Below are 27,136 nucleotides of genomic sequence, written 5' to 3' on the forward strand. Positions count from 1 at the left end.
CAGAAGTTGATTGAGAGCATGCCCAGTCGAATTGTAGAGGTCCTGAAAAAGAAGGGCCAACATTTTAAATACTGACTCTTTGCATAAATGTCATGTAATTGTCGATAAAAGCCTTTGAAACGTATGAAGTGCTTGTAATTATATTTCAGTACATCATAGAAACAACTGAAACAAAGATTTAAAAGCAGTTTAGCAGCAAACTTTTTGAAAACTAATATTTATGTAATTCTCAAAACTTTTGGCCACGACTGTACAAGTGATACATATGCATTACAAGACAACTGAACACTATATGAAACTCATAAGAAAACACAATGATATCAATTATATCATGAAGCAAGATTTAATACAAGAATAAAACATTTTGACATTGTTCTTGGGGGAGGGACTTTAAATTGATCTGAATCCCTCAGTTGAATCTGCTGGTTTTGAAGATGATGAACTTTATTCACTATGAAAACTTTATATAATGTTTCTTTGTCATGTTGCTTGTTATGACTGGTTAGGACAGATTTATACAGAATATATTTTACTGTATATTTTATTTAATATATTTTAATTCTGCCGTATTTGTTGAGGACACAGCATATAATCTAAAAGTGCTGCATCTGAAGATGATCTACTTAAGGCTCATCCACACGAAGACAGATCTTTCCATATCCAATCTTTTTTTTTCTCGTTCTTCCATAAAAACAGCATCGTCTCAAGAAATATCTGTGTGGGTTGATGACCGTATTATTTCACAAAATATATGGATGTGTCATTTTCAGATGTATCCACTCTGGGGACCAGTGTAATAAAAAATATAGCTGTTTCAAAAAATTTTACGCATATAGCTAAACATGTCTCTGTGTGTACGGAGCCATGCTGTGATTGTTTTTCATATGACTGTGTAGAGAGGATGACTGAATGACACATTTCCCGCATGCAGTGCAGTGATATGGTTTCTCTTCAGTGTGAATCCTCTCGTGTGTTTTAAAAGATGGAGACTGACTGAATCTCTCGTCACAGTGTGAACACTTATAAGGTTTTTCTCTAGTGTGGATACTACTCTGTCTTTTCAGATGCACAGATTGACTGAATCTAGTCACATTGTGAACACTCATAAGGTTTTACTCCAGTATGGGTCCTATTGTGTCTTTTCAGATGTTCTGACTGACTGAATCTCTTGTCACATTTTAAACACTTATAAGGTTTCACCCCAGTGTGGATCCTCTCATGTCTTTTTAGGTCTCCCATATCAATGAATCTCTTGCTGCAGTGTGGACACTTATAAGGTTTCTCTCCAGTGTGGATTCTCTCATGGCTTTTCAGAGCTGCTGACTGACTGAATCTCTTGCCACAATGTGAACACTTGTAAGGTTTCACTCCAGTGTGGATCCTCTCATGTCTTTTTAGGTCTCTTGAATCACTGAATCGCTTTTTGCAGTGTAGACACTTATAAGGTTTCTCACCACTGTGGATCCTCTCATGGGTTTTCAGACTTGATGACACACGGAATCTCTTGCCACAATGTGAACACTTGTAAGGTTTCACTCCAGTGTGGATCCTCTCATGTTTTTTTAGGTCTCTTGAATCACTGAATCGCTTGTTACAGTATGGACACTTATAAGGTTTTTCTCCTGTGTGAATCCTCTCATGCAGTTTTAAAGAATTTGCGGAAGTAAAAGTCTTTTCACACTCAAAGCACATGTACTCTCCCACAGCAGTATGTATTTTCTGATGCTCTTTCAAATGTTGTAGACTCAAAAAACTCTTACCACACAAATTACATGAATATGCCTTCTCCTTTGAATGAACTTTCAAATGTTTCTGAAGATCTGAAGCACATAAAAACATTTTACCGCACTGATCGCATGCGTGCTGGTTCTCTGCAGTGTGCATGTCCATGTGTTCATAAAGGTGTGCAGATTTGTCACAAGTGAATGGTTTCTCTCCAGTATGAACTCTCATGTGACGATTAAGATTTGATTTACGTGTGAAACTCTTTCCACACTGAGTGCAGGTGAAAGATTTCTTAGCTATTCTTTTCTTTAAATCTTTCAGTTTGGTTTGTGAGCAGGTTTGTGAGCAACTCAAAGGTTTTTCTCCAGTTTTTACATGATTTTTTTCCTCAACTTCACCCGATTCTTCGTTCTCCTCAATTTCTTCAATCAAATCTGAAATAAAAGTAAAAAATGGTTAATTTTCAGTATCTTGAAAAAGCTGAGAAATTTTTACATAAAAGTGAACCCTGATGTAACTCAAGAATAACATTTGAGAGAAGAGCCACCAAGTTCTTCAGATGGTGGCAACAGAAGCAGATTTGGTAGCACTAAGAGGCTGGTGTGAGGTATCAGAAATAAAAATAATTTATTCATGATATTACTGTGTTTTTCATCAACAAGTGCAGTTACAAATAATATTATGTTTATTTCTTGGTAATACACATTTTACTGTAAAGCACTTTGCTTGTGTTGGCAAGCATACAAAAAAAACTTGAAAAATGTATTGTATTCCAATATTCTTTTAGTGTAGCTTATGGACCAGATCATGATAACACATTCATTCTAATATTCAGAAAGATTTTTAATCTACTGACTGACCTCATGTAAATCACGGCTTAGACCCAATGATTCTGCATCAAACTGTGCCATTGACACCTTTAGGGCCTGTCTGAACATCACCAGGTTTTCTACGAAAACACTCTTTGTAAATAATATGATCACTGATCATAATCTAGATGTGCTCTGTTTGACAGAAACCTGGCTAAAATCTGATGATTACATTATTTTAAATGAGTCCACCCCGCAAGATTACTGTTATAAACATGAGCCACGTCTAAAGGCAAAGGGGGAGGTGTTGCTTCAATTTATAACAATGTTTTCAGGACTTTTCAGAGGGCAGGATTCAAGTATAACTCGTTTGAAGTAATGGTGCTTCATATAACATTATCCAGAGAAACAAATGTTAATGATAAATGCCCTGTGATGTTTGTACTGGCTACTGTATACAGGCCACCAGGGCACCATACAGACTTTATTAAAAAGTTTGGTGATTTTAATATCCATGTTGATAATGAAAAATTTGCATTGGGATCAGCATTTATATACATTCTGAACTCTATTGGGGTTAGACATCACGTTTCAGGACCTACTCATTGTCGAAATCATACTCTAGATTTAATACTGTCACATGGAATTGGTGTTTAGTTTAAGTTATTTAGAACTCCTTAGCATATCCAAAACCTCAGAAAAACTTGAAGTAACAGAAACTATGGACTCTCTCTTTTCTAGCATTTTAAATGCAGTTTCTCTTTTACACTTTATGAAGGTTAAGGAAACTAGTCTGACACCATGGTATTATGAGCATACTCGCACCCTAAAGAGAGCAGCCCGAAAAATGGAGCGCAGCTGGAGGAAAACAAAACTAGAGGTATTTCATATTGCTTGGCTGGAAAGTAACATATCCTACAAAAAAAAGCATTAAAAACTGCTAGATCCGATTACCTTTCTTCTCTTTTAGAAGAAAACAAACATAACCCCAGCTATTTATTCAACACAGTTGCCAAATTAATGAAAAATAAAGCCCCAACAAGTGTTTACATTTCCCAACATCACAGCAGTAATGACTTTATGAACTACTCTACTTCTAAAATCGATATTATTAGAGATAAAATTGCAACCATTCAGCCGTCAGCTACAGTATCGCATCAGACAGTGCACTATATACCCCCTGAGGAATAGTTCTACTCATTCTCTACTATAGGAGAGGAAGAATTGTATAAACTTGTTAAATCATCTAAACCAACAACATGTATGTTAGACCCTATACCATCTAAGCTCCTAAAAGAGGTGCTTCCAGAAGTCATAGATCCTCTTCTGACTATTATTAATTCCTCATTCTCATTAGGATATGTCCCCAAAACCTTCAAACTGGCTGTTATTAAGCCTCTCATTAAAAAACCACAACTTGACCCTAAAGAACTAGTTAATTATAGACCAATCTCGAATCTCCCTTTTCTGTCCAAGATACTAGAAAAGGTAGTATCCTCACAATTATATTCCTTCTTAGAGAAAAATGGTATCTGTGAGGATTTCCAGTCAGGATTTAGACCGTATCATAGTACTGAGACTGCTCTCCCTAGAGTTACAAATGATCTGCTCTTATCATCTGATCGTGGGTGTATCTCTCTATTAGTTCTATTGGATCTTCTTGCTGCGTTTGACACAATTGACCACAACATTCTTTTGCATAGACTTGAACACTTTGTTGGCATTAATGGAAGTGCATTAGCATGATTCAAATCTTACTTATATGACCACCATCAATTCGTAGCAGTGAATGAAGAGGTATCATATCGATCACAATTGCACTATGGAGTACCTCAAGGCTCAGTACTAGGGCCGCTGCTCTTCACGCTTTACAACAAATATTGCTTATTACTTATAAAACCCTGAATGGTTTAGCACCTCAGTATTTGAATGAGCTCCTTTTACATTATAATTCTCCACGTCCGCTGCATTCTCAAAACTCAGGCAATTTGATAATACCTAGAATATCAAAATCAACAGCGGGTGGTAGATCCTTTTCCTATTTGGTGCCTAAACTCTGGAATAACCTACCTAACATTGTTCGGGAGGCAGACACACTCTTGCAGTTTAAATCTAGATTAAAGACCCATCTCTTTAACCTGGCTTACACATAACATACTAATATGCTTTTAATATCCAAATCCGTTAAAAGATTTTTAGGCTTCATTAATTAGGTAAACCGGAACCGAGAACACTTCCCATAACACATAAAGAATAGCATTTAAGCTAATATTAGTCTGTTTCTCTCTTATTCCGAGGTCACCGTAGCCACCAGATCCAGTCTGTATCCAGATCAGAGGGTCACTGCAGCCACCCGGATCCAGTACGTATCCAGACCAGATGGTGGATCGCCACCTAGAGAGGGCCTCTACAGCCCTGAAAGACAGCGGAGACCAGGACAACTAGAGCCCCAGATACAGATCCCTGGTAAAAACCTTGTCTCAGACGACCACCAGAACAAGACCACAGGAAACAGATGATTCTTCTGCACAATCTGACTTTGCTGAAGCCTGGAATTGAACTACTGGTTTCGTCTGGTCAAAGGAGAACTGACCCCCCAATTGAGCCTGGTTTCTTCCAAGGTTTTTTTCTCCATCCTGACACCGATGGAGTTTTGGTTCCTTGCCGCTGTCGCCTCTGGCTTGCTTAGTTGGGGTCACTTCCTCTACAGCGATATCATTGACTTGATTGCAAGTAAATGCACAGACACGATTTAAACTGAACAGAGATGACATCACTGAATTCAATATTGAACTGCCTTTAACTGTCATTTTGCATTATTGACACACTGTTTTCATAATGAATGTTGTTGTTCAGTTGCTTTGACGCAATGTATTTTGTTTAAAGCACTATATAAATAAAGGAGACTTGACTTGACCAATAACTCAAACCTTCTTGCATTTAACTCAGGATATACGCCATTCCAAATATATATGATATATTCCTGTGTGTTTGTATGTTTCCCAGCTCATATTAGCATAGTTTTGATTCTCTAGTCATGTTAGTGGACCTCTAAGTGCCTATATTCAAGCATAAGAATTAGGGGTGCGCCGATCGTTAATGCGCATCTCGTCAGTAAAGCCGGTTCTCTAATCAGCAGTAAATTCCTCCAGCAGCTGTTACTACACAGAGCCGTTGTTAACTGAGAAGCTGCGCAAATAAACACTGAAAATGAACGTGGATTTGCGCAGCTTCTCAGTTAACAATGGCTGTATAGTAACAGCTGCTCTATGTGAAATCACGCACCTGATGAAATTTTACCACTTAACAGAGATTTAGTGTTATCAACATCAAGAAACAAAACATGCCAATGACATTTCCAACTGGGGAGACACAACTGATTTTCTTTAAGTGTTAATCACCATCTAACTCAACCAGTCAAAAGCTACATTTAGCCTTAGATGTTATATGAATATGGTCCCTGAAGCAAAGGTTCTATTATCTGACAATAATAATACACAAATTAACATTATAGGCACAAATACAAATGTACTTTTAGAAATTGTTTTTGAAAAATATGGTGTTATTGTTTTGGCAAGTTTAAATTAAAACATCCATGAAAACTTGTGTGATATTCCTCTAAAATAACATTTTAGTAGATTTTTTTTAAGTAGATTTTACTGTGCAGTTTCCTACATAATTTCTTTGAGTTAAACTTTTTTTATATTGTAGTGGTGGGTTGTACTGTAGACAGAGTTTCAGTGTTTTTTTAAAAAACTATTATTATTATTAGCTATTAGGTAGTATTAACAGTAGTATTACTCTACTGTGCAATAGTACAATATTTCTTTTTAAATTTCTTCAAGTTATACCGAAATTTTATTTTGACAGGTTGTCGTAAAGACATTTTTTGACTGTGTATACGATATGAATGAATGACAATAGTTTTATCCAATGAAATAGTGTAATCCTCTCTTAGCGCACTGGAGTGCACATGTGTAGCCCACATCATGTGTCAATATAGTGACGAGCTGAAAACATCACGCATGCTTCAGTGTGTGTGTAGTAGACACTGAGCACTTATTCCCAGAGACATGTAGAACAACACCTTTAATATTCACAGACACTAGCCCATATCGAGATTTGATTAAATATACAGCCCTACTTTTGATTTATTAATTAAAAAATGGCAGAATTTTGTGACGTTCTGCTTTATACAGCAAGTTCCTTTTGTGACTGGATTCCGCAATTCAATCTGTCGCTTTGCAAACACAGACGGGGTGAATTTATGAATGAAAGTGTGAACGTTCTGACACAAATTGAAGTTGTTACGTATCCCCAGGCTTTTTAAAAGTGGGTAGCATATCACATAGTAGACTACAGCACTGTAATGTTAGTTATTTATTATCTCAAAGTCTGTGCTTTCATTGTAGCTTCATTTTTTGATAGATAATCCATTTTACCTCTTTCCTCAGAAAGTTTTCCAAACAAATCAGTCTTGTGCCGCTCTGTCATCCTCTCGCACTGGCTGCATTCACTGCAGTCGGACATTGGAGATTCGCGTTCGTAAATTTTAGATTAATAACAATTTATTTGTTTTAGATATTTTATGTGTAGATATTTCTATTTTACTGGAGTCTCGAAAATCATTTTATTCTCTCAAATCCCGCACACACACGAGTCTCTGCACTCTCCTATTAAGTCTTGTCCCACGCGCTACACTGTTGGATCGGATCTCGCGGGAGAAGTCTCTAATCTACTGGTACTTGACAGTGCGTGTGCTACATCATCTTTACAAACTCTAGATTATAAAACACTGCATTCTGTCAGCAATGAAACGCAGCAGTAACATAGGCTTGTTAATATACTCTAATTACTATTTTGAAAATGATAACGTGTTAGATTACTCCGTTACTAAAAAAAGTAATCAATACTACCCAACACTGGACGGCACTGCATCACATACAGGAATGTTATTGTAATGGAAATCACAACATGGGCTCAGGAATACTTCCAAAAAACATTGTCAGTGAACACAATCCACCGTGCCATTCGCTGTTGCCTGCTAAAACTCAAAAGGTCAAAAAAGAACCCATATCTAAACATGATCCAGAAGTGCAGGCGTTTTCTCTGGACCAAGGCTCATTTAAAATGGACTGCGGCAAAGTGGAAAACTGTTCTGTGGTCAGACAAAACAAAATTTGAAGTTCTTTTTTGTAAAACTGGGACGCCATGTCATCCGAACTAAAGAGGACAAGGACAACCCAAGTTGTTATTAGCACTCAGTTCAGAAGCCTGCATCTCTGATGGTATGGGGTTGCATGAGTGCGTGTGGCATGGGCAGCTTACACACCAGGAAAGGCACCATCAATGCTGAAAGGTATATCCAAGTTCTAGAATAACATATGCTCCCATCCAGACATCATATCTTTCAGGGAAGACCTTGCATTTTCTAACATGATAATGCCAGACCAAATACTGCATCAACTACACCATCATGGCTGTGTAGGAGGAGGATCCAGGTACTGAAATGGCCAGCCTGCAGTCCAGATCTTTCACCCATAGGAAGCATTTGGCGCATCATAAAGAGGATAGAAAGACAAGTTGAGCAACTAGAAGCCTGCATTAGACAAGAATGGGACAACATTCCTATTCCTAAACTTGAGCAACTTGTCTCCTCAGTACCCAGACGTTTGCAGAGTGTTATAAAAAGAAAAGGGGATGCATTGTGTTGATGCCATGAAATTTAAAATCAACTTATTTTTCCCTTAAAATTATACATATTCTCAGTTTAAACATTTATTGTGTCATCTATGTTGCATTCTGAACAAAATATTGAAATGTGAAACATCCACACACTTTGTACAGTGTCCTAACTTTTTTGGAATCGGGTTTGTAAAATGTTTTGACATTGTTTTTTGGAAAGGAACAACTCCTTTGATTTCTTAATTGAATCTTAAATACTTACTGTGATTTCTTTTTGTATGACTGTGAAGAGCAGATGAATTATTGAAACGCTTCCCACATGAAGTGCAGTGATACGGTTTCTCTCCAGTGTGGATCCCCTCGTGTTTTTTCAGATTTGCTGAATCACTGAATCTCTCGTCACAGTGTGAACACTTATTAGGTTTATCTCCAGAGTGGATCCTCTCATGCAGTTTTAAACACTTTGCTGAAGTAAAAGTCTTTTCACACTGAAAGCACATGTACTCTCTCACACTAGTATGTATTTTCTGATGTTCTTTCAAAACTGAAAAACGTAAAAAACTTTTTCCACACAAATAACATGAATAAGGCTTCTCCTTTGTATGACCTTTCATGTGATCCTTGAGGATGGAAGTGCTCAAAAATGTTTTATCACATTGATCACATGGGTATTGTTTCTCTCCAGTGTGGATGTTCATGTGCTTCTTAAGGTGTGCTGATTGTGTGAAACTCTTTTCACACTGATCACAAGTGAAAGGTTTCTCTCCAGTATGAATTCTCATATGACGCTCAAGACTATATTTGCTTGTCAAGCTCCTTCCACACTGAGTGCAGGTGAAAGATTTCTTGGCTCCTCTTTTCTGTAAATCTTTCATTTTGGTTGGAGAGCAGGTCATAGTTTTTTCTCCAGTTTTGACATGATTTTTCTCTTCATTTTCATTCAACACTTCGTTCTCCTCAGTTTCTTCAATAAACTCTAAAATAAAAGCAAAAATTGTTTATTCGTCAGTAGCTTGAAAAACAAAAGCAAAAAAATGTGAAAGTACATAAAAGTGAACCCTGGTGTAACAGTTTAAAGACAATTTCTATACAAAATGTTGTTACTTTTGATGCAATTTTATAAATTATACTTCCCTGAAACGTCATGAATGAGGTAGTGATCGTCAAACTATAATTTATATAACATTATAAACAATGCTTCAATAAGGAGAACTATTAAATGTATTTGATCAACGATAGAAATTTGAATATACATTTGGTAAAAAAAAAAGTCATCCCTTACAAATTAAATTAAAACTAAAACTGCAGCAGATGTGCCCTTGCTCTGTCCCTTCTATCATGGATGCATCAAAAGTAGGGTGACCATAAAGGCCATTTTTAAGGGAAGTGTCCTTGCCAGGATTTCTATTTTTCCTAAAATATCTGTTTGGCTGTTTGCACTGTGCAATTTAATTTATGCATTTAGCAGTAAATTTCATCCAAAGCGACTTAATCAGGCTATACATTTAGTTTATCAGTATGTGTGTTCCTTGAGAAACGAACCCACTACCTTTTGGTTGCTAATGCAATGCTCTACCACTGAGCCACAGGAACACAGATCAATCATGAGAGCTATACTGCTGTTCAAAGGCAAAGCGCAGTAACTACACATCTGGTCAAAACTGAGTTAAGTCCTAAAATGGCTTTGTGACTGTCTTCTGTTCGGTCTTGTGACAAAGTCTCCTGGTTAAATTTTGTCCCATTTCAGAGCAACGAGAGTGTCAAAATTGCAGTAACTACAAAATCCAAACTAATACCAAGGCAAAACCCAGAAAAGGAAGTTACTGCATTCTGGCTTTGTTTTCCCATAAGACACCACAGATACTGTGCAATCTGCCTTGGTATCCCGCAGCCAAATGATGGTTGAACTCGCGTTTACACGCAAATATATCAAATGACAGCTTTATAATCAGTTAACATTAACTAGCCAGCTGCTAGCAAATTAAACAGCCTAACATTACCTGCATTGCTTCATATCCACTCTTGACATTGTAATAAAAATAATCTGATTTATAATCGCATTTTTGTTGATTTGGACATCTCTCCCCGTTTCTGCCAGCTAATCTAATCAGCAAAAGTTTTTTAATTCAAAAGTTATTTAATTCATCAAAGCATTCTGTATGAAATTCATACAGAACATAGTCTGTCCCCTATTCACAGTCATATGCATACCAGACCATGCCAATAACAAATTCTAAACTGATAAGTAATCATTCCTTTTGTACAAACAACCATGTTTCATTTGCTAACACTTTTGGGGAAGGCTTTATGACCAAGTGTAAATCCTCTGCCGCCTGGTCGTTCCTGGTTCACAGATAGCGGGACTCGTGCTGCCTGCAATTCCCTTCACCATCCGCATTTTGATTTTGGCCAATCAGTTTGGGTGAATGCAACGTGATTATCATAAGCAAAACATCCAGCTAGGCAAAATAACATGCAATCTACCTGAGGGATGACTTCTTTCACTATTTCACAGGCCAGTGGTTTGTGTGTAATGTGCGTGACTTATTTTGTATGACACAAAAATTCCCTTTAGTATAATTGCACATAAATATGTTAAGTAAACAAATAAGCAACCCTTACTCTGCCCCTTATTTTCCTATATAAAAAAAAAAAAAAAAATCACAATTATCCCGTATTTTCCTTTATGGCATTCCTAGTTATATTGTTAGGAAGTTTAAATTGTGTGTATTTTAACTACTTGGTCTGTAATTAATTACTTTTGAAATTAAATAAGCAGAACTCTTTGTGGTAAAAGGAGCATTTCGATAAGATGATCTTGAGGCTCACTACAGAGTAATTTTAACATACACCACATGCAAACACCAATAAAACTATTAAAAGTTATTAAAACAATCAAGATGTAGTAAACACAAAAGAAAAAGCTGGAAGAACTACTTTTTTTTTTTATCTGATTTAGTTTGTAGATACTGCACTTTGCTTTTGCAATAGTAAATATGCAGTTTATTTATAAAGACAGGACATATTTGATGATTTGCTTTGGTGATTTCGGAGATGTGTGCTCCAGGAGATCAGTGGGTGAGCAGTGCTCATGTATCCTATGGAGAGCAAATAAACCCCGGCAAGTCCTTCTGACTAGAGGTCGATCGATAGTGGATTTTGCCGCTAATGATAGCTAGGTTGGCCCACACTGGCCGATACGGATTAATTAACCGAGAATTTTTAAAATGGATACTGAAAAAAAATAGTGCTTTATTTATTAAAAAAAAACTATACTGAACCATACTAGTAGTAATAGTAATAATAATAGTAAATGTTAAAATTACCACACTCTAATAGGGCCCTATGAAATCCCTTTTATTTTTTCCTAAATTAGACCATTTCTGTTTTCTTTTTCCCCACTCCTTTTTAATAGTGAAATTAAGGTTTATTCATTAAAAAGCAAGTCTAATTAAAACCATGAAGCTTAAGATGAACAAAAATTATGTTTAGAGCTCTATTGTCACAAGTCAGTCAGGCTCATCACAACGCACTCCCTCACCTGAAAATTAATCACCAGCACCTGTTAACCATTCAATCACCAATCTTCCCCAGCACTATATAAGCACACACCTCGGATCACCAGTTGTCTGATTTTGTGAATGCATCGCTGCATCGCTACTCAGCATCGCCGAGGTGTGTGCTCACTAGGCCCGTCGCGATAGTCGATAAATCAATTAATGGCATGATAAAAAAAAAAGTTTAATTTTTTCGGCCGCGATAATTTCCATTTACATGCTTATTTGTTTTGAACCCTCTTGGCAGTTACATGGTCTTTTGGGTGGGAAGGCGGGAGTGCTTGAGGGGACTGCTGGGGAGAGAGAGAGAGAGAGAGAGAGAAGACGATAGTTGTGAGCTGGAGGAACAAAAAAAAAAAGATGGAATTGGTTTCAAAGCAAAACGCAAAAGCTGCAGTGTGGTAGCACTTCGGATTCAAACCGAATGACTGTGGTGAACCACTTAACCTGAGCGAGCCGTTATGTCGCATTTGTTGTAAAACCGTAGCAACTAAAAGCAGTAACACAACAAACATGCATATGCACCTAAAACACAATCACCCGTTGCAGTTTTCCCAGCTGGAAAAAAAAACTATCACTGGGGCGTTTAGTCGACAAACAAAATACAAAAAGAACAGTCCAAAATGGTGTGCACTAACCGACAGTGTAGTTCACTTAATTGCTAAAGAGATGCCAGATGAGATAAAAAAAGAGATAAAAGATGACATACTAAAGGAAATCAAAGACATACAATTTTTCTCTGCCACTACGGATATGTGGTCAAGTACAAACATGACCCCCTGTATGAGCTTGACTATACTCTATATAATTGCTGACTGGAGCCTGCACTCCAAGTGTTTAGAGACCAGATATGTCCCAGATAACCATACTGCTGACACCCTTGGAGAAAACCTGAAGTCTGCTATAGCAGACTTGGGACTGGATGAGTTTGCATTACTACAGACAATGGTGCTAACATTGTTGCAGCAATAAGGGATCTTGGCTGGCCATGGCTCAATTGCTTTGGTCACAACCTCCATCTTGCTGTGTCCCATGGTCTGGACAGCAACAAAGAACAGACAGAACAGAACAGGTCAATAAACCTACAAATTAATAATGATAAATAATGTACATGTAAAAAGTAGTTATTATATACATTATCTTTCACACAGGATGTTGTCACACGATGGGCACTAAGCAGAAGATGGTATAGAGGGTGCTGGAGCAACTCCCAGTCATAAGATGTGCCCTGGTTGAAGACAAAAAACACAGCCACCTCAACCCAACTTGGCAGGATGTTTCTGTGTTGGAGTCCATCAATGCAGCAATGAATCCACTGGCTGACTTCACAGACATCCTCTCAAGAGAAAAATACGTCACGGTGTCCTCAGTTAAGCCTGTGTTGGAACTGATTAAAGACGACCTTCTCTCTCCAGGCCCTGATGACACTTCACTGACAGTCAGTATTAAACAAAACGTGCAGGGTACTGACTGAAAAATACAGGTCACCTGCAATCCAAGTCCTCCTGAGAAAGGCCTCCATCTTGGATCCAAGGTATCGTGGCAGCATGGAGGAGGCAGGTGCCAGAAGAAAGTGGAGAAGGTACCAGTGGTGAGAGCTGCAGCAAAGCCGCTAGAGGAAACAAGGATGCCGCACTCACCAAGAAGAAGAGGCTGAGTGACCTTCTTCAAAACAGAAGAGCTCGTAATCTCAGTCAGGCCCAGGCTGCATTTCCAAAAAGAGTGCAGGCTGATGCAGAGCTGGCCAAGCTCCTCCAGGAAGAAGCACTTGATGCATCTTGTAATCCCTTGATGTGGTGGCATGACAACCAAGTTGGCCCAAAAATACACGTGCATTTGTGCAACAAGCACCAGCTCAGAGAGAATGTTTAGCACAGCTGGCAACATTGCTACTCCTGAAAGATCCTGCCTTAAGCCACACAGAGTCAACATGTTAGTATTTCTTGCTCGGAATCTGCCATAAAAATCTCTCTCTCTTTCTCGTCTGAGCCTAATGTTTAATATTTTTTTAAGTGCAATTTTGTTGTGATTTTTTTTAACAGACTGAGAGTCCATTGCTTTTATTGTTTTGTTCATTTATTATGGATATTTAAAATGTTTTTAGTGTTAAATATTCTTTAGAAATAAAAGTTTATTGATCTTTGTAAAGGTGTACCTTCATTTTTATGCCGTTATCATTATATATTAGTTGAAACGACATTATATTAGTCTTAGAATTACAATATTATTGTTTATCACAATAATTTCTTGGACAATTTATCGTCCAGCAAAATTTGTTATCGTGACAGGCCTAGTGCTCACCACCGTCCACTCTGGTCTCCCCATCCAGCAAGTGCACTTCTCGATTGCCAGGATTCTCATTCCCTTTCCATTTACTACTCATCCACTGTGATATTCTGCCGGTCTCAATAAAATACCACTTTCCACTAATCCTCTGTCGCCAGTCCATTTGTTACACCTATCAAATGTTTAATTTTAATACATATTTTGTATTACCAAATTTCTCTGTTTTAGTATGACTTGTTATCTGAATCCATGAAACAAATTAATTTATTCTTTTTTTGTTCTTAAAGAAGCCTTATGATTTTTTTTCCATTAAAAATTCAGTGTTCCTGTGGCTCAAGTGGTAGAGCATTGTATTAGCAGCAGGGATGTAAAATATCGATTAATTTCATAATCGATTGTCATTTAAATTAACCATCAATTAATCGTTAACCATAATACTGCAAAATGCATCTTAGGGCTGTAGCTATCGAATATTTTAGTAATCGAGTATTCTACCAAAAATTCCATCGATTAATCGAGTAATTGGATAAAATGTGTTTTTGCTTAAAGTGCAATATTAATTATGCAAGAGAAAATAAGACTCCTGGGTCTCTTAAAATGAACTACAAAGTTTCCTTGTTTAGACAAAAAATATTTTTATTTTTTAAATGCATAGAATGCAATGCATACATCAAAATAAACATTTAATTATTACCCATTGTTTCTCTGTCTGTACTTGTACTGTGAACAATGACAATAAAGTTGACAGATGAATTAAGTGCATTTAAGTGCCATTCAGTTGGGGTTTTAAATAAAGCATCTGAGATGCACATTAAACATTAAACACATAAAACATTAATTTAATTTATCTTTTAATTATTGAAAATTAACTTAACTTTTTGGTAAACAAAGGGGATTTACTATAAAAAATAAAACATGGAAAAAATATGACAGTACATTAGATCATAACAGCGCGTGTGTGCAGACGAGGACGAGCGAGCGTGGGTTTGATTTATTTGGAGATTGCTGCTCATGTCTCATTCAGCAAAAATCCAAATGTTTCCATATTCGCAGTGTATATGAATATTAAAGTATTATTAATAATGTAAACTACTTACACATTTGCACATAGACAGAAAAGATGATCCACTTCATATGTGCAAAAACGTCTTTGGAACAGCAGAGAGGACCGGTATACTGGTCTATTTAAACTGACCAGTGTAACCTTTTAAATGTTTAGTTGACTGTATTTTGATAATGAACAGACTGCAATGCAAGTTTGAATCGCTAGAATATACGTGTGCACCAGGCTTCGGCACGATCGAAACAGCTGAGACAGAGAAAAAAAAAACTTTTTTGCAGGATTAGGAAAATGTTATATTGTGACCATGCTTCTGGATGCCATTCGAGATATAGCCTTCATTAATGTGGCTTTATTCTGGTTTGCCGGTTTCTTTTCTTAAATCTTCTAATTTCACAGGTTTATTTTATTATCTTTCACTTTTAATCGCATCTCTTACTGTGTGTGGTAAACATGGGAAGGGAAATGAAAGATTTCATGAATTAAGAATTTGTTCTATTTATTAATTTGCTCCCTTATTTCAGTTAAATCATGGGTTATTTAGGGAACAAAATTAACGAAACATTAACAATTGTCACAAATTAACAAGTTGTAGGAAGGAATAGACTATCTGTCCTGTGTCCTGCAGCCCTGCAAAGCGCAGTTATCCGATGAAATGACAGGGTTCCCATGCGTCCTGGAAAACCTGGAAATCCTGGAATATTAATAACCAATTTTCCAGTCCTGGAAAACACATGGAAAATGAGAGAAAACCTAGATTGTCCTGGAAAATTTTTTGTTGTCCTGGAAAATTATTATTTTTTAAATGTTCTTGATGATTAAAGAATTGGCCGACAACTGGTTGAAACAATTTAAGTTTCAATGTTTAATATTTAAGTATTAAACTTAAATATATAAAGTTTCAATTCAAAGTTTACATTAAACAGAAAGCGCTCTGTTCAGGGATGCTGAGTTTGACACCTGAGCTCACGCTGTTTAAGCCCCCTGTGACGTATGACGTGTTGGCGGTTTTCAGGTGCTAGAAATTAAGTGCTCGAATGTTTGCAGCAAATGTTCACTGGTATGCAGGTAATATTTAATTACATGTTAATATTATTGTAAAGTAATTATTTTAATATGCATGTGCAAGGGGTCTGCATGGCGAATTACAGCATGCGTGACGGCATTTGCCTGAGAAAAGGTTATCGATTTGTTAAGTCTATTTTATTTAGAATCGTTGGAACGTCTTGCATCCCCATGACAAATCAGACCCAAACTTCCCAAACCTGTTTTATGAACGATATAGGAAGTGAAAATTAAATGCTGACGCGATGCACAGCGATAATTGCATGTTCATAGTGCAGCACAGACTTGTGAACATGAGGCGGAGGCCGGTAGTATATAATAGAAACGTTACTTATATAAATGTAATAAAGGCACGTTTGCAAACGTGATACTGATTTTCTGCAACAGTTCACCAAACAAGATGTCAATATAAGTGACTTCCTTTTTAGACAAGCTATTGTCTGTTTGCTCTGTTTCACCAACCTAGTAGTTCCAAACAGACAATTCTCTTAGCAACAAACAGTACAGTGACGTTTCTTTGCTGAATCTTTGAGAAACGATTCATGACCCATTCATGAAGACCGTCATTTTCTTCATTCCTAAATAAGCGTTTTGATTGAATCATTTGATAGAGTGACTCCAATGATTCACTCATTAAGACAAATGTCAGGGAGGCAGTGCAAGTTTAAGAAGGAATGGAAAGAAGATCCCCAGTTCAGGGACTGGCTAGGGGAAGTGTAGCCGCACTGGGTTGTACATTATTATTAACTCAAATGATATATAGGGAATTTTAATAATTAATAAGGAATATGATTAATATATATATCTCATATGACAGTTACATTAAAATTATTGAAGATGAAAAATAGGTCAATTGTATATATCAATAACTCATTACAAGGCACTGTAATTTACTCATTAATATGTCAATATTCCATTCTTCATATCAATTATAGTGATATCTCTTACTGTAAATTACCGCAAACCAAACAGTGGTTTGTCCAGCAAACGGCCATAAGATTAACTTATTAACTTTCAATAAAGTTATCACTTCTTATAATTCAAGGAAAAATATTCTCTGGCCATAAAAACATTATCCTATCATTATGAAATTTCGGTTACTAAAAAGTAAAGAGCTTGTAGCTAAAGATCAGACATTTCATTGACTTGTGAGGTGAGTGTTTCAGACAGAGGCAATCATGAATATATATTGTTTTTTAATAACTGAACTAATAATACATCAAACTACAAATCACACAGAGTAAATACGCGCACGACAATACAGACAGTAACTTTGTACAAGACATAACGGAATCCAAATGAGGGAGAGAGAGAGAGAATTAGTGAGAGAGGATGAGAGAGAGAGGATGAGAGAATAGGCGCGGTCACAGAATTATGCTCAGTTATGCAAACTCACAGGCAGTAACCCTTGAAAGACAGCAATGAATCAAATCACCTGGAAAAGGTAATAGACAAACTTTAAGCAGCATTTAAATCTCCATAGAGGAGGATACTTGCATGTGGTCTCTTTGTGATTGGGTATGTTCTCTCGTGTCTTCCGGGGTTGCTGCGGACTCCAGAATTTGTCTTCCTCATGTAGAGAGGAACTTAGTAAGTACAAGAAATGAAAACAACGGAGATGAAAGCTCCCGAAGGAGCCATGAGAACGGCTGTTCTCTCAGCCACCTTGCTGAGATCAACGGTGATAGAAGAGCAAGAAGAAGAGAAGACAGGGAGGAACTTCCTGGGTCAGTTCTGACACAGTCGGATTTTTACGATTATAAAGATACCAGAACTGACATATATAACTGATAGAAACACGACGTTACATTCATATGCAGAATTACACACATTTAAAGTTTGATTAACATATCACTGCAGATACTCCAATTTATATGGGGAAACACTACAATACTCATTACATTTAGAATACATCGAGAAGATAAAAGGGTACTATTCTCTTTTCTAAGAGTTAGCTTTCTTGTTCTGTTTCCCATAGGTCGTAAAGTTTTATGATCTGGTCAGGAGTAGTGTTACAGAATCATGACTCTTATTTGAGAACATTAAATTAGGAGAAGCATTTCCAATTTACAAGTCAGCAACTTATAATCCTCGCATAACAGGATTAACCATTCTATGCAACACACAAACCTATTCAAAATGCATATTATTAAGGACTTACATAAAGAGCGTAAAGAAAAGTTTGTGTGTGTGTTTATGAATGTGGGTGTTTCGTTTCTCCTTTGAGGCTGCTCACGTGACTGTGGAATTTCTCGTCCAGAGTGTCATAAAATAATTTAAATCCAGCCAGACTGGCGCCAGGCATTTAGTTGAGAGAGAGTTGGGTTTATATACCTGAATTCAAAATCTACAAGCTTTGGGTTTGCATTGTTTTAGATTCAACGAACCGTGATTCATTAGTTCAGAACCAATTAAATCGATGAACTGCATATCCGTTACAGAAGTATCAGGAGATGTGCAAAGGGCATATTGCAAGTTTTGCAAGAAATCCTTTGATGTTGGTAACATGGGTCTCTCGGCACTCAAGAGTCATGAACGAGGACAAGGTCATGTAAAGGTTGCTACACAAATGAAAAAGGAGACAAAATTACACATTTTCTCTGGGAAATTACTTCTGAAGGCAGAGGACAGGACATTTGCAGACAAAGCAAAGACTTACAGGTAACCACTGTAGATGTAGAAAGTGGCTGTCAGGGAAGCATAGCTTTTCAAGTGTCCAATACAAATGAAGAGGCGACATGCTCAGGCCAACAAGGCAGCTCAACACGGTCAAAGTTCTTTTCAAGCCAAGCTGTGCTTGAAGCTGAGATTAGTTGGGTAATCAAAATGGTCAGGTTACACTACTCATTCAACTCCAGCTCTGATGTGTCAGTCATTTTTAGTCAAATGTTCCCAGACAGTGAAATTGCCAAACGGTTTGCATGTGGTGCAACAAAATCTGCTTACCTTTTATTCTTTGTCTTGTGCCCATATTTCAAAGAGGAGTTGATCAAAGATGTCAGGAAGGCACAATGTTATGTTGTGTCATTTGATGAATGCTTGAATAAAGTGACACAGAAGGAACCGATGGATATTCTTGTCCGTTACTGGTGTGATCGTGAAGAAAAAAAGTAGCTGTCCGCTATTTTGATTCAGAGTTTATGGGACATACTCAGGCAGAGAAACTTTTGGAGAAAATTAAGAAAACCCTCTCACCACTTGATCCCAAGAAGCTCCTGCAGATCTCAATAGATGGCCCTATGGTCAATTGGAAATTCTTGAAGCTGTTCCAAGAAGACAAGAGCCAATCAGACCCTGATGCATCAAAGTTGCTAAATTTGGGAAGCTGTGCTTTGCATGTTGTGCATAGAAGCTTTCAAAGTGGAGAGAAAGAAACAGGTTGGATGGTGGGAGATGTACTGAGGGCTCTTTGGCAGTTGTTCCATGACTCACCAGCCAGACGTGAGGATTTCATTGAGATGACCAAAACATCAACATTTCCTTTGAAGTTCTGTGCTCATTGATGGGTTTAGAAGACTTGGCAGCTGCAGAGAGAGCAATCGAAATTTGGCCCGCAGTGCAGACGTACATCAACAGCCACAGGAAACTTCCGAAAAGTAAAGTTCCATCATCAGCATCATACTGCACAGTAAAGGAGGCTACTGCAGACCCTCTTTTTGTGGCCAAGCTCCATTTTTTTGCATTTGTTGCTAGACAGCTGAAGCCATTTTTGGAAAAATTTTAGACCGATGCTCCAATGGTCCCTTTTTTTAGCAAAGGAGCTACAGTCAACCATGAGAGCTGCTGAAACTAGATCTTCAAGACAAAGCTTGACATTGGATTTGGTACAAAGCAAGCTTTAGAAAAAGCATCTTAAAACCTCAAGGAACATCCTGTAAAAATTCAGCTGTTCAAAAAAGAATGTGTCTTTTTCCTTTCCATGACTTGCAAGAAAATGATGGAGAGAAGTCCCCTAATGTACCCAGCTCTGCGGCACTTGAGTTCCCTTAACCCTGTGATCATGGTTGCAAACAGAGATAATTCAAGAGAAATGTTTCCAAAACTCTTGCAAGTTTTGCTCAATGCTGGTTGGTACACTGCACCTCAGTGTGATGAGGTTCTTGCACAGTACAAAATGTTTTCAATACACATCTACACACCATACACACCATAAAGCAGAATTCCAAAATTTTGCTTACACTTCCAGACTGGACAAGTTTCTTGGAAATCTTGTCAGTGGCAGAACAGAATATACAGCCTTGTGGGACCTGATTAAACATCTGCTCACACTCTCTCATGGACAAGGGGCAGTGGAACGAGGATATTCTATCAACAAAGACATGTTAGTTGAAAACCTTAAAGAGAGGTCTCTCGTAGCACTGTGCATGGTTCAGGATGCAATGGCAGGACAGCCACTAGATGAAGTCCTGCCAGGAGATATTGATGCACACTGCAAAGGAGCAAGGATGAGATATGTGCAGTACTTGGAGGATGAAAAGAAAAAGAAAGACCAAACTGCCAATGAGAGGAAAAGAAAAGACCTGCACCAAGAAATTGCAAATTTCAAGGCAAAAGGACAAAAAAAAATACATAGCATTGAAACCATGCAGAAAGAGGCAGATGAAATGGCCGTCAGGGCAGAGAGAAAGCATGACTTCACCTTACTGTCAAAATCGCAAAAGTGTTGCAGACAAAAGTGAGGAGTTAACAGCTTTAAAACAAAGCTTGGAAAAGTAGCAAGAGAGTTTGAGCCAACTCAAACAGTAAAAAAAATTCACAAGGATACTGCTGAGCTTAATGCAGTAAATTGGACAGACATTTATTTGTTGTTTAGTCTGTTTGGGACAGATGCTTTTTGCAAAAAACTTTATTATAATGCCTTTTATTTCTTTGGAGACTGCAGTTGGGGGAAGAGGGAAGGGCAAGCTTAACAAGAAGGGCCTAGGCAGTCGTTATAATGTGTTCATTAAACTAAAGTGTAGAGTTTACCTTCAGAACTCTGTGAGTGTGAGTGTGTGTGAGTGTGTGTGACCAAATAGTATAACCTGAGATAATCTACATTTTGGGACCAGCCAGCAGTCCCCATGGGGGAAATTGATTAATAAACATACTAAAAAAATTTTGAAAATGTAAAAATGTAAAAGGTTTTCTGTGATAGTGTAGGGGATAGAATATACAGTTTGTAAAGTATAAAAAACATTATGTCTAAGGAGATTCTCTAGCAGGATAGTGAACCAGACGTGTGTGTGTGTGTGTCTGTGTGTGTTTATTTGGTGCATTTCTGATTTTATAGTTGGGTTATAACCATAAATTGTATGCTTTTTTTAAGAGAGGAGAGAGGAATATATTACTTTAGGCTGTGAATATGTGATCCTTATTTTATTCCCATCATTATGAAATTTGAAATGTCCTGGAAAAGTCCTGGAAAATGATCTCTGAAAAAGAGTGGGAACCCTAAATGACTTAGTTACCACATTTCTATTGCTTTTCATGTTGAAGAACTTTTGTGTTGTTTCTATTTTAATCTACTTTGAAAGATTAAATCACATTAAAAGCTTAATTAGTACACTGTGAATTAATGAAGCATTTATATACGGTCACCGTCACTCACAGCAACTTGCACGTGTTCTGCGCACAAGCCACACACAGACCAACACTAAATCAGTTAACTGACCATCGTCAGCCTTAATCGGTCAATCTCTTATCGACAATTAACCGATAATTGATTACCGTATTTTCCGGACTATAATTCGCACTTTTTTAATAGTTTGGCTGGTCCTGCAACTTATAGTCAGGTGCGACTTATCAAAATTAATTTGACATGAACCAAGAGAAATGAACTAAGAGAAAACATTGCTGTCTACAGCCACGAGAGGGCGCTCTATGCTGCTCAGTGCTCCTGTAGTCTACACTGAAGACATAGAGCGCCCTCTCGCGGCTGTAGACGGTAATGTTTTCTCTTGGTTCTAAATAAATGCGACTTATAGTCCAGTGCGACTTATATATGTTTTTTTCCTCATCATGACGTATTTTTGGACTGGTGCGACTTAAACTCAGGTGCGACTTATAGTCCGAAAAATACGGTAATCGTTTGCATCCCTATTTAGCAGTGCAAGGTTGTGGATTCGATTGACAGGGAGCAGATGCTATGTAAAAAATGCAAGCCTGAATGTAATGTAGCTCGCTTTGGATAAAAGCGTCAGCTAAATGCATAAACTGAATTTTAATTTAAATTTATGTCTAAAAATTTTCTGGTTATCAAATCAATGCATAAAACATTAATTTCATGTATCTTATAATTACTGGAAATTAAGCAAACTTTTTTGGCAAACAAAGGGGATTTGCTATTAAAATTAAAACATGGAAGAAATGTTGTGTGATAATTCACTAAATTATGTTTGTTCCATTTTAGAAGTAGTAGAAGGCTTAGTCACTTCCTTATTGGCCTCACGAGAGAGAGCGGGAGGTTGGGGCTCGGATAGAACATATTTGATGATTTGCTTTTAGTGATTTCAGAGATGTGTGCTCCAAGAGATCAGTGGGTGCGCAGTGCAGATAAACCTCGGCAAGTCCTTCTGACCAGAGGTTAAACGATAGTGGATTTTGCCGATAATGATAGCTAGGTTGGCCCACATTGGCCGAAACGAATTATTAACCGATAATTTTTTAAATGGATACTGAAAAAAAAGTGCTTTATTAAAAAAAAAATAATAATAATGTACTGAACCATACTAGTAGTAGTAATAATAATAACAGTATATTCTACTGAAAAATAGACTACAAATCTACAAAAAGTTTTATTTTGATGGGTTGCCATGAATACCTTTACAGTTCTGTATATGTGATATGATGATAATTTTACTCAAATCTAATGGTCAGATGCTCATGAAGTGACTGTCAGAGCAGTTCTGTTTACATCCTCATTTAGTGAGACAACAGAAGTTGAAATCACTGCGAGCATCACGCGCACTTCAGTATGTGTGTAAATTAACAAATGAAACCTTGCGTCTGCGCCATTCATTAACACGCAGAACATGCAGGATTAATATTTAAATGGACATTTGCGGCTTAATAGTTACAGATACTATTCCATATCATGATTTAAGTTTAATGACCCATTTTTGATTAATTCATTAAAAAATTTGACAAATTCCGTGACATTCCACCTTAAACTGTGAATTCCGTTTTATGACTGGATTCCGTGATTCCACATCCCAGAAATCATAGGGCCAGGGAACTACACTGCGACCAAAATGGTTGCATATGCGACCTTTTGAAATTACATTGCGACCCTAATTTTTATGAGGTCGCAAATGTATCACTGATTATTTTTTACCTACCTTATGATTTAGTCAATATACTATGATTTACTATGAGCATTTATTAAAACAGAAATGTGTGTTTTAAAAATAGATTTTATAATGCTCTCTGAGCATTCAACACATCAAGTTGGCTTCAGCCCCGCGATGTGGGAAAGCTGAACTGAGTAGCTGGTTACTCGCGCGCTGCGTTCGATGCGCACGACAGAGCCGCTCCTGTACCTGAACGAATACAAATTGCAGAAAACAGAAAAGGATAAGAAAGAGCTTAATTCAGCACCGCGATGTTTTGGTGTTTAGGGCGCACGCAGAGATACATAATAATTGTCAAAATACCTGTTGGGAAATTGGATGTGTATCATTATAATGGATGCATTGTCTCTTAAGGTGACCGCGCCTAATTTACTAGCTCTGCAGTTTAGTCAGTGTACTGTTTGAGTAAATGAATTACTCCGGGATATTGGTTTGAACTCAGAGGAAGTGTCTGCCACATTGAAAAAGTTAACAGCTTAAGTCATTTGTGGATTAATGTGTATTGGAGAGGCGAACAGTTTAAAAAGATTCAGTTCAATTTGGTGAACTGGTTCAAGAAGATCCGGTTACATCGAATGATTCGTTCGCGAACCGGATATCACAAACTGCTTTGTTTTGAACTCTCTCTCACAACAGACACGGGAGAGAAGATAATGCTGAATAAATTCATAGTTTTTGCTATGTTTGGACCAAAATGTATTTTAGATGCTTCAAAAAATTCTAACTGACCCTCTGATGTCACATGGACTACTTTGATGATGTTTTTCTTACCTTTCTGGACATGGACAGTATACCGTACACACAGCTTCAATGGAGGGACTGAGAGCTCTCGGACTAAATCTAAAATATCTTAAACCGTGTTCCGAAGATAAACCGAGGTCTTACGGGTTTGGAACAACATGAGGGTGAGTTATTAATTACATAATTGTGCTATTTGGGTGAACTAACCTTTTAACTATTCTAGCAGCTGTGGGAAAGGCTATTAACGATCATCCACCTGCAGGATCCTCACATGCGGTAGCCTAGTAGCCAAACAAATTCATGTTTACAGACGTGACGTAATGACGCAGGGGCATGCTCTAATTTCCCACAAAAAAGCTTCCCATACATTTTACATAAAAATTATAAAACATTATTATAAGCTAACCGTAGTGAATTGGGCAAAAATAAGGCGATAGTTTTGAACACTGGCTAGTTATGCACTTACTCAAATATTGATTTCGGATCATTTTTAACCCAAAAAGTTACAGACTGCAGCTTTAGCGAAAATTTTAATTGAATCGCTTAAGTGTCAATACATTTAAGAAAAATAAAATACATTTAAATCACAGTTTTTGCTTCCCTTTTGCTGCACGTTTGGCTCAGTTTGCATTCTGAAGTTCACACTGCATTTTGCTGCAATTATCACGCAGTATTACGATGAGTAAGTCTAAATGCATTCAGGAAAAATGACAATTCAATGATAATTTGCTACAGTTTTTGCTTGGACATACTGAACACATCTAATCAATTTGGGTAATACGATATAATTTTAATTGTACGACTTATAAATTGTTAAAATGTTTTTGATTTACATATTAAAACTAGTGTAGAAAATGGCAAATGGCAATTTATAGAATTGAATGATTTTTAATTTTGCAAAAAAATTGCACATGAGTGGTAAACTTTACATCTAAATACAGTAATACACTGCTATTTTACATATTGCATTATCATTTTGCATATTACATTTTAAAATTAATTTTGCTAACCATATGACAATGAGGATGACTGTATAGGGTTAAAGCTTTGTACACGTGAATATGTCACAAACAGTCATTAAAGATGAATGAAGAATAAAAACCAACCTCCTTGCTCCTCCTGTTTTATTCTCCAGGTTTCTGGTTCCTCATATTTTATTTTCCAGGTTTCTGGGTTCTCGTTTTTTATTCTCAAAGTTTCTGGTTCCTCGAGTTTTATTGAGCCGATTTCTGATTCACTCGTGTTCTCTTCTCTCTCTTCTTTAACAAACATCATTTTCACAGCAGATCTCAGTTCAGATGATAAACTCCTCCAGATATTCCTGCTCGCTTCAAAACTCAGACATGACTGTGAGGACGAAAATATTACAGATATTTACTGACCTGATTCAAAAACGGTATTTTCTATTTTCAGAAATATTTCTAACAGATTATATTTAACCAGCATCACGACATAACAACAGATATCGGTGAAACTAATCTTCTTCCTCTGAGGTTTAATGGTGTTTGTCAAACAAACGTATGTGTTTAGCGCCTCCCGCTGGACTGGAGTGGAGCGTCGAGAGGAGGGAAATAATACATTATATGCGTGCGTGTAGGGGGAATTTATTTTAGATTTCTTAAGGGGGGCGACTTATTTTTTTCAAGTGAACACTCGAAATACATGTAGCACTTTACAATAAATAACTAACATGTTTCTAAACTTCTATACATTAACTAACATTAACAAATCTATATTGTAAAGTGTTACACTATATGTTAGGCTATATTTTCACAAAAAAACTATTAATCAAAAAAGTGAATAATTTTGCATGAGCTTTATACCCACATTCGCGCAACCTTGTGTAATGTCCCCTTAAAGTTCTCTAAAGGTAACGAAAGTTCCGAACCTTTACAGAACATTAGGGACGTTCATGGGATGTCCTCTTTTGGTTATGAAAGTGCTGCAGTTCACGGTTCCTTAAATGATTTTAAGGGGAACGTTGTATTTGTTTTTTTTTATGGTCACATAGCAAAGAGGACATTCGGGACGTTAACAGAATGTTCTCGCATGGTAACATTCCCAATGTGACTTTAGAGGAACGTTCCATACTGGTTATTATATGGTCATACAGCAAAGTTACAAAGAGGACATTCGGAATGTTAACAGAACGTTCCCATATGGTTCTCTTTTGGTCATATAATAACGTTCCCGTTATTACTTTAGGGGGACGTTTGATATTTGTTAATTATATGGTCACACAAAAACGTTACAAAGAGGACATTCGGGATGTTAACAGAACGTTCTCACATGGTCCTCTGTTGGTCATATAATAACGTTCCCAATGTGACTTTAGGGGAACATTCCATACATGGTCACTCAACAATGTTCCATTACATACTTACCAACATTGCTGCAGAATGGTGAACACATTTACCATTTTTTTTTTCATAAAAATGTCTATATACTGTACATTTCTATACAAATATTAAAAATGAATATTTTGGTCAGGCACTGCCACACCCACTGCTGACTGACTCTGTTTGTATTCAGAAGGGAGAGCTGCAGACCTATCCAACTTCTGCTGGTGCTGGCTATATTTCCCATTGTCCTTCCTTTATGTGCGGAGTGGGGAGCACGTGCACTGCATGGAAGCACCCATGCAATCTCTTGCATTTTTTCCTGTCAGTATAAACAACAAAAGATAAGAATAATGCATTATTCAAAGCTTTTATTTGTGTAAACTCAAAACATCAAGAAAACGTTGTGCTTTTGTAAAATAAACCACCTCAAAAAGGACTGTTTTAAAGGTTATATCTGCTATGAATATGAAGTTTGAAGATTGTTGTATTGTACTGTATCTTCTATAAAGATGAAAATGACTAGGGCTGTAGCTAT

General features: G+C 37.1%; 2 protein-coding genes across 3 annotated transcripts in view; one reads left to right on the forward strand and one right to left on the reverse strand.

Annotated features, from left to right (window-relative positions):
- Nucleotides 1-27,136, forward strand: part of LOC132151859 (uncharacterized) — a 387,012-nt gene that overhangs the window by 124,231 nt on the left and 235,645 nt on the right. The window lies entirely within an intron of this gene.
- LOC132147870 (zinc finger protein 91-like) lies at nt 325-25,733 on the reverse strand. Its single transcript, XM_059557116.1, has 3 exons — nt 25,366-25,733; nt 8,482-9,195; nt 325-2,159 (listed from the first exon to the last, which is right to left on the reverse strand). Exons 1-3 carry the CDS (start codon nt 25,532-25,534, stop codon nt 1,084-1,086), a joined length of 1,959 nt encoding a protein of 652 aa, XP_059413099.1. The 5' UTR covers nt 25,535-25,733; the 3' UTR covers nt 325-1,083.

Source organism: Carassius carassius, chromosome 1 (genome assembly GCF_963082965.1).
Source record: "Carassius carassius chromosome 1, fCarCar2.1, whole genome shotgun sequence".
Classification (NCBI taxonomy): Eukaryota; Metazoa; Chordata; class Actinopteri; order Cypriniformes; family Cyprinidae; genus Carassius; species Carassius carassius.

What these genes read in the sequence shown, in the direction of transcription:
- LOC132147870 (XM_059557116.1), bottom strand. Translation starts at nt 25,534, where the DNA reads ATGATGTTTGTTAAAGAAGAGAGAGAAGAGAACACGAGTGAATCAGAA. An exon ending in AAAACAGGAGGAGCAAGGAG is followed by an intron (nt 9,196 to 25,365) that starts GTTGGTTTTTAT and finishes CTTTTATTTTAG; the next exon opens with AGTTTATTGAAGAAACTGAG. An exon ending in TCATACAAAAAGAAATCACA is followed by an intron (nt 2,160 to 8,481) that starts GTAAGTATTTAA and finishes CTTTTATTTCAG; the next exon opens with ATTTGATTGAAGAAATTGAG.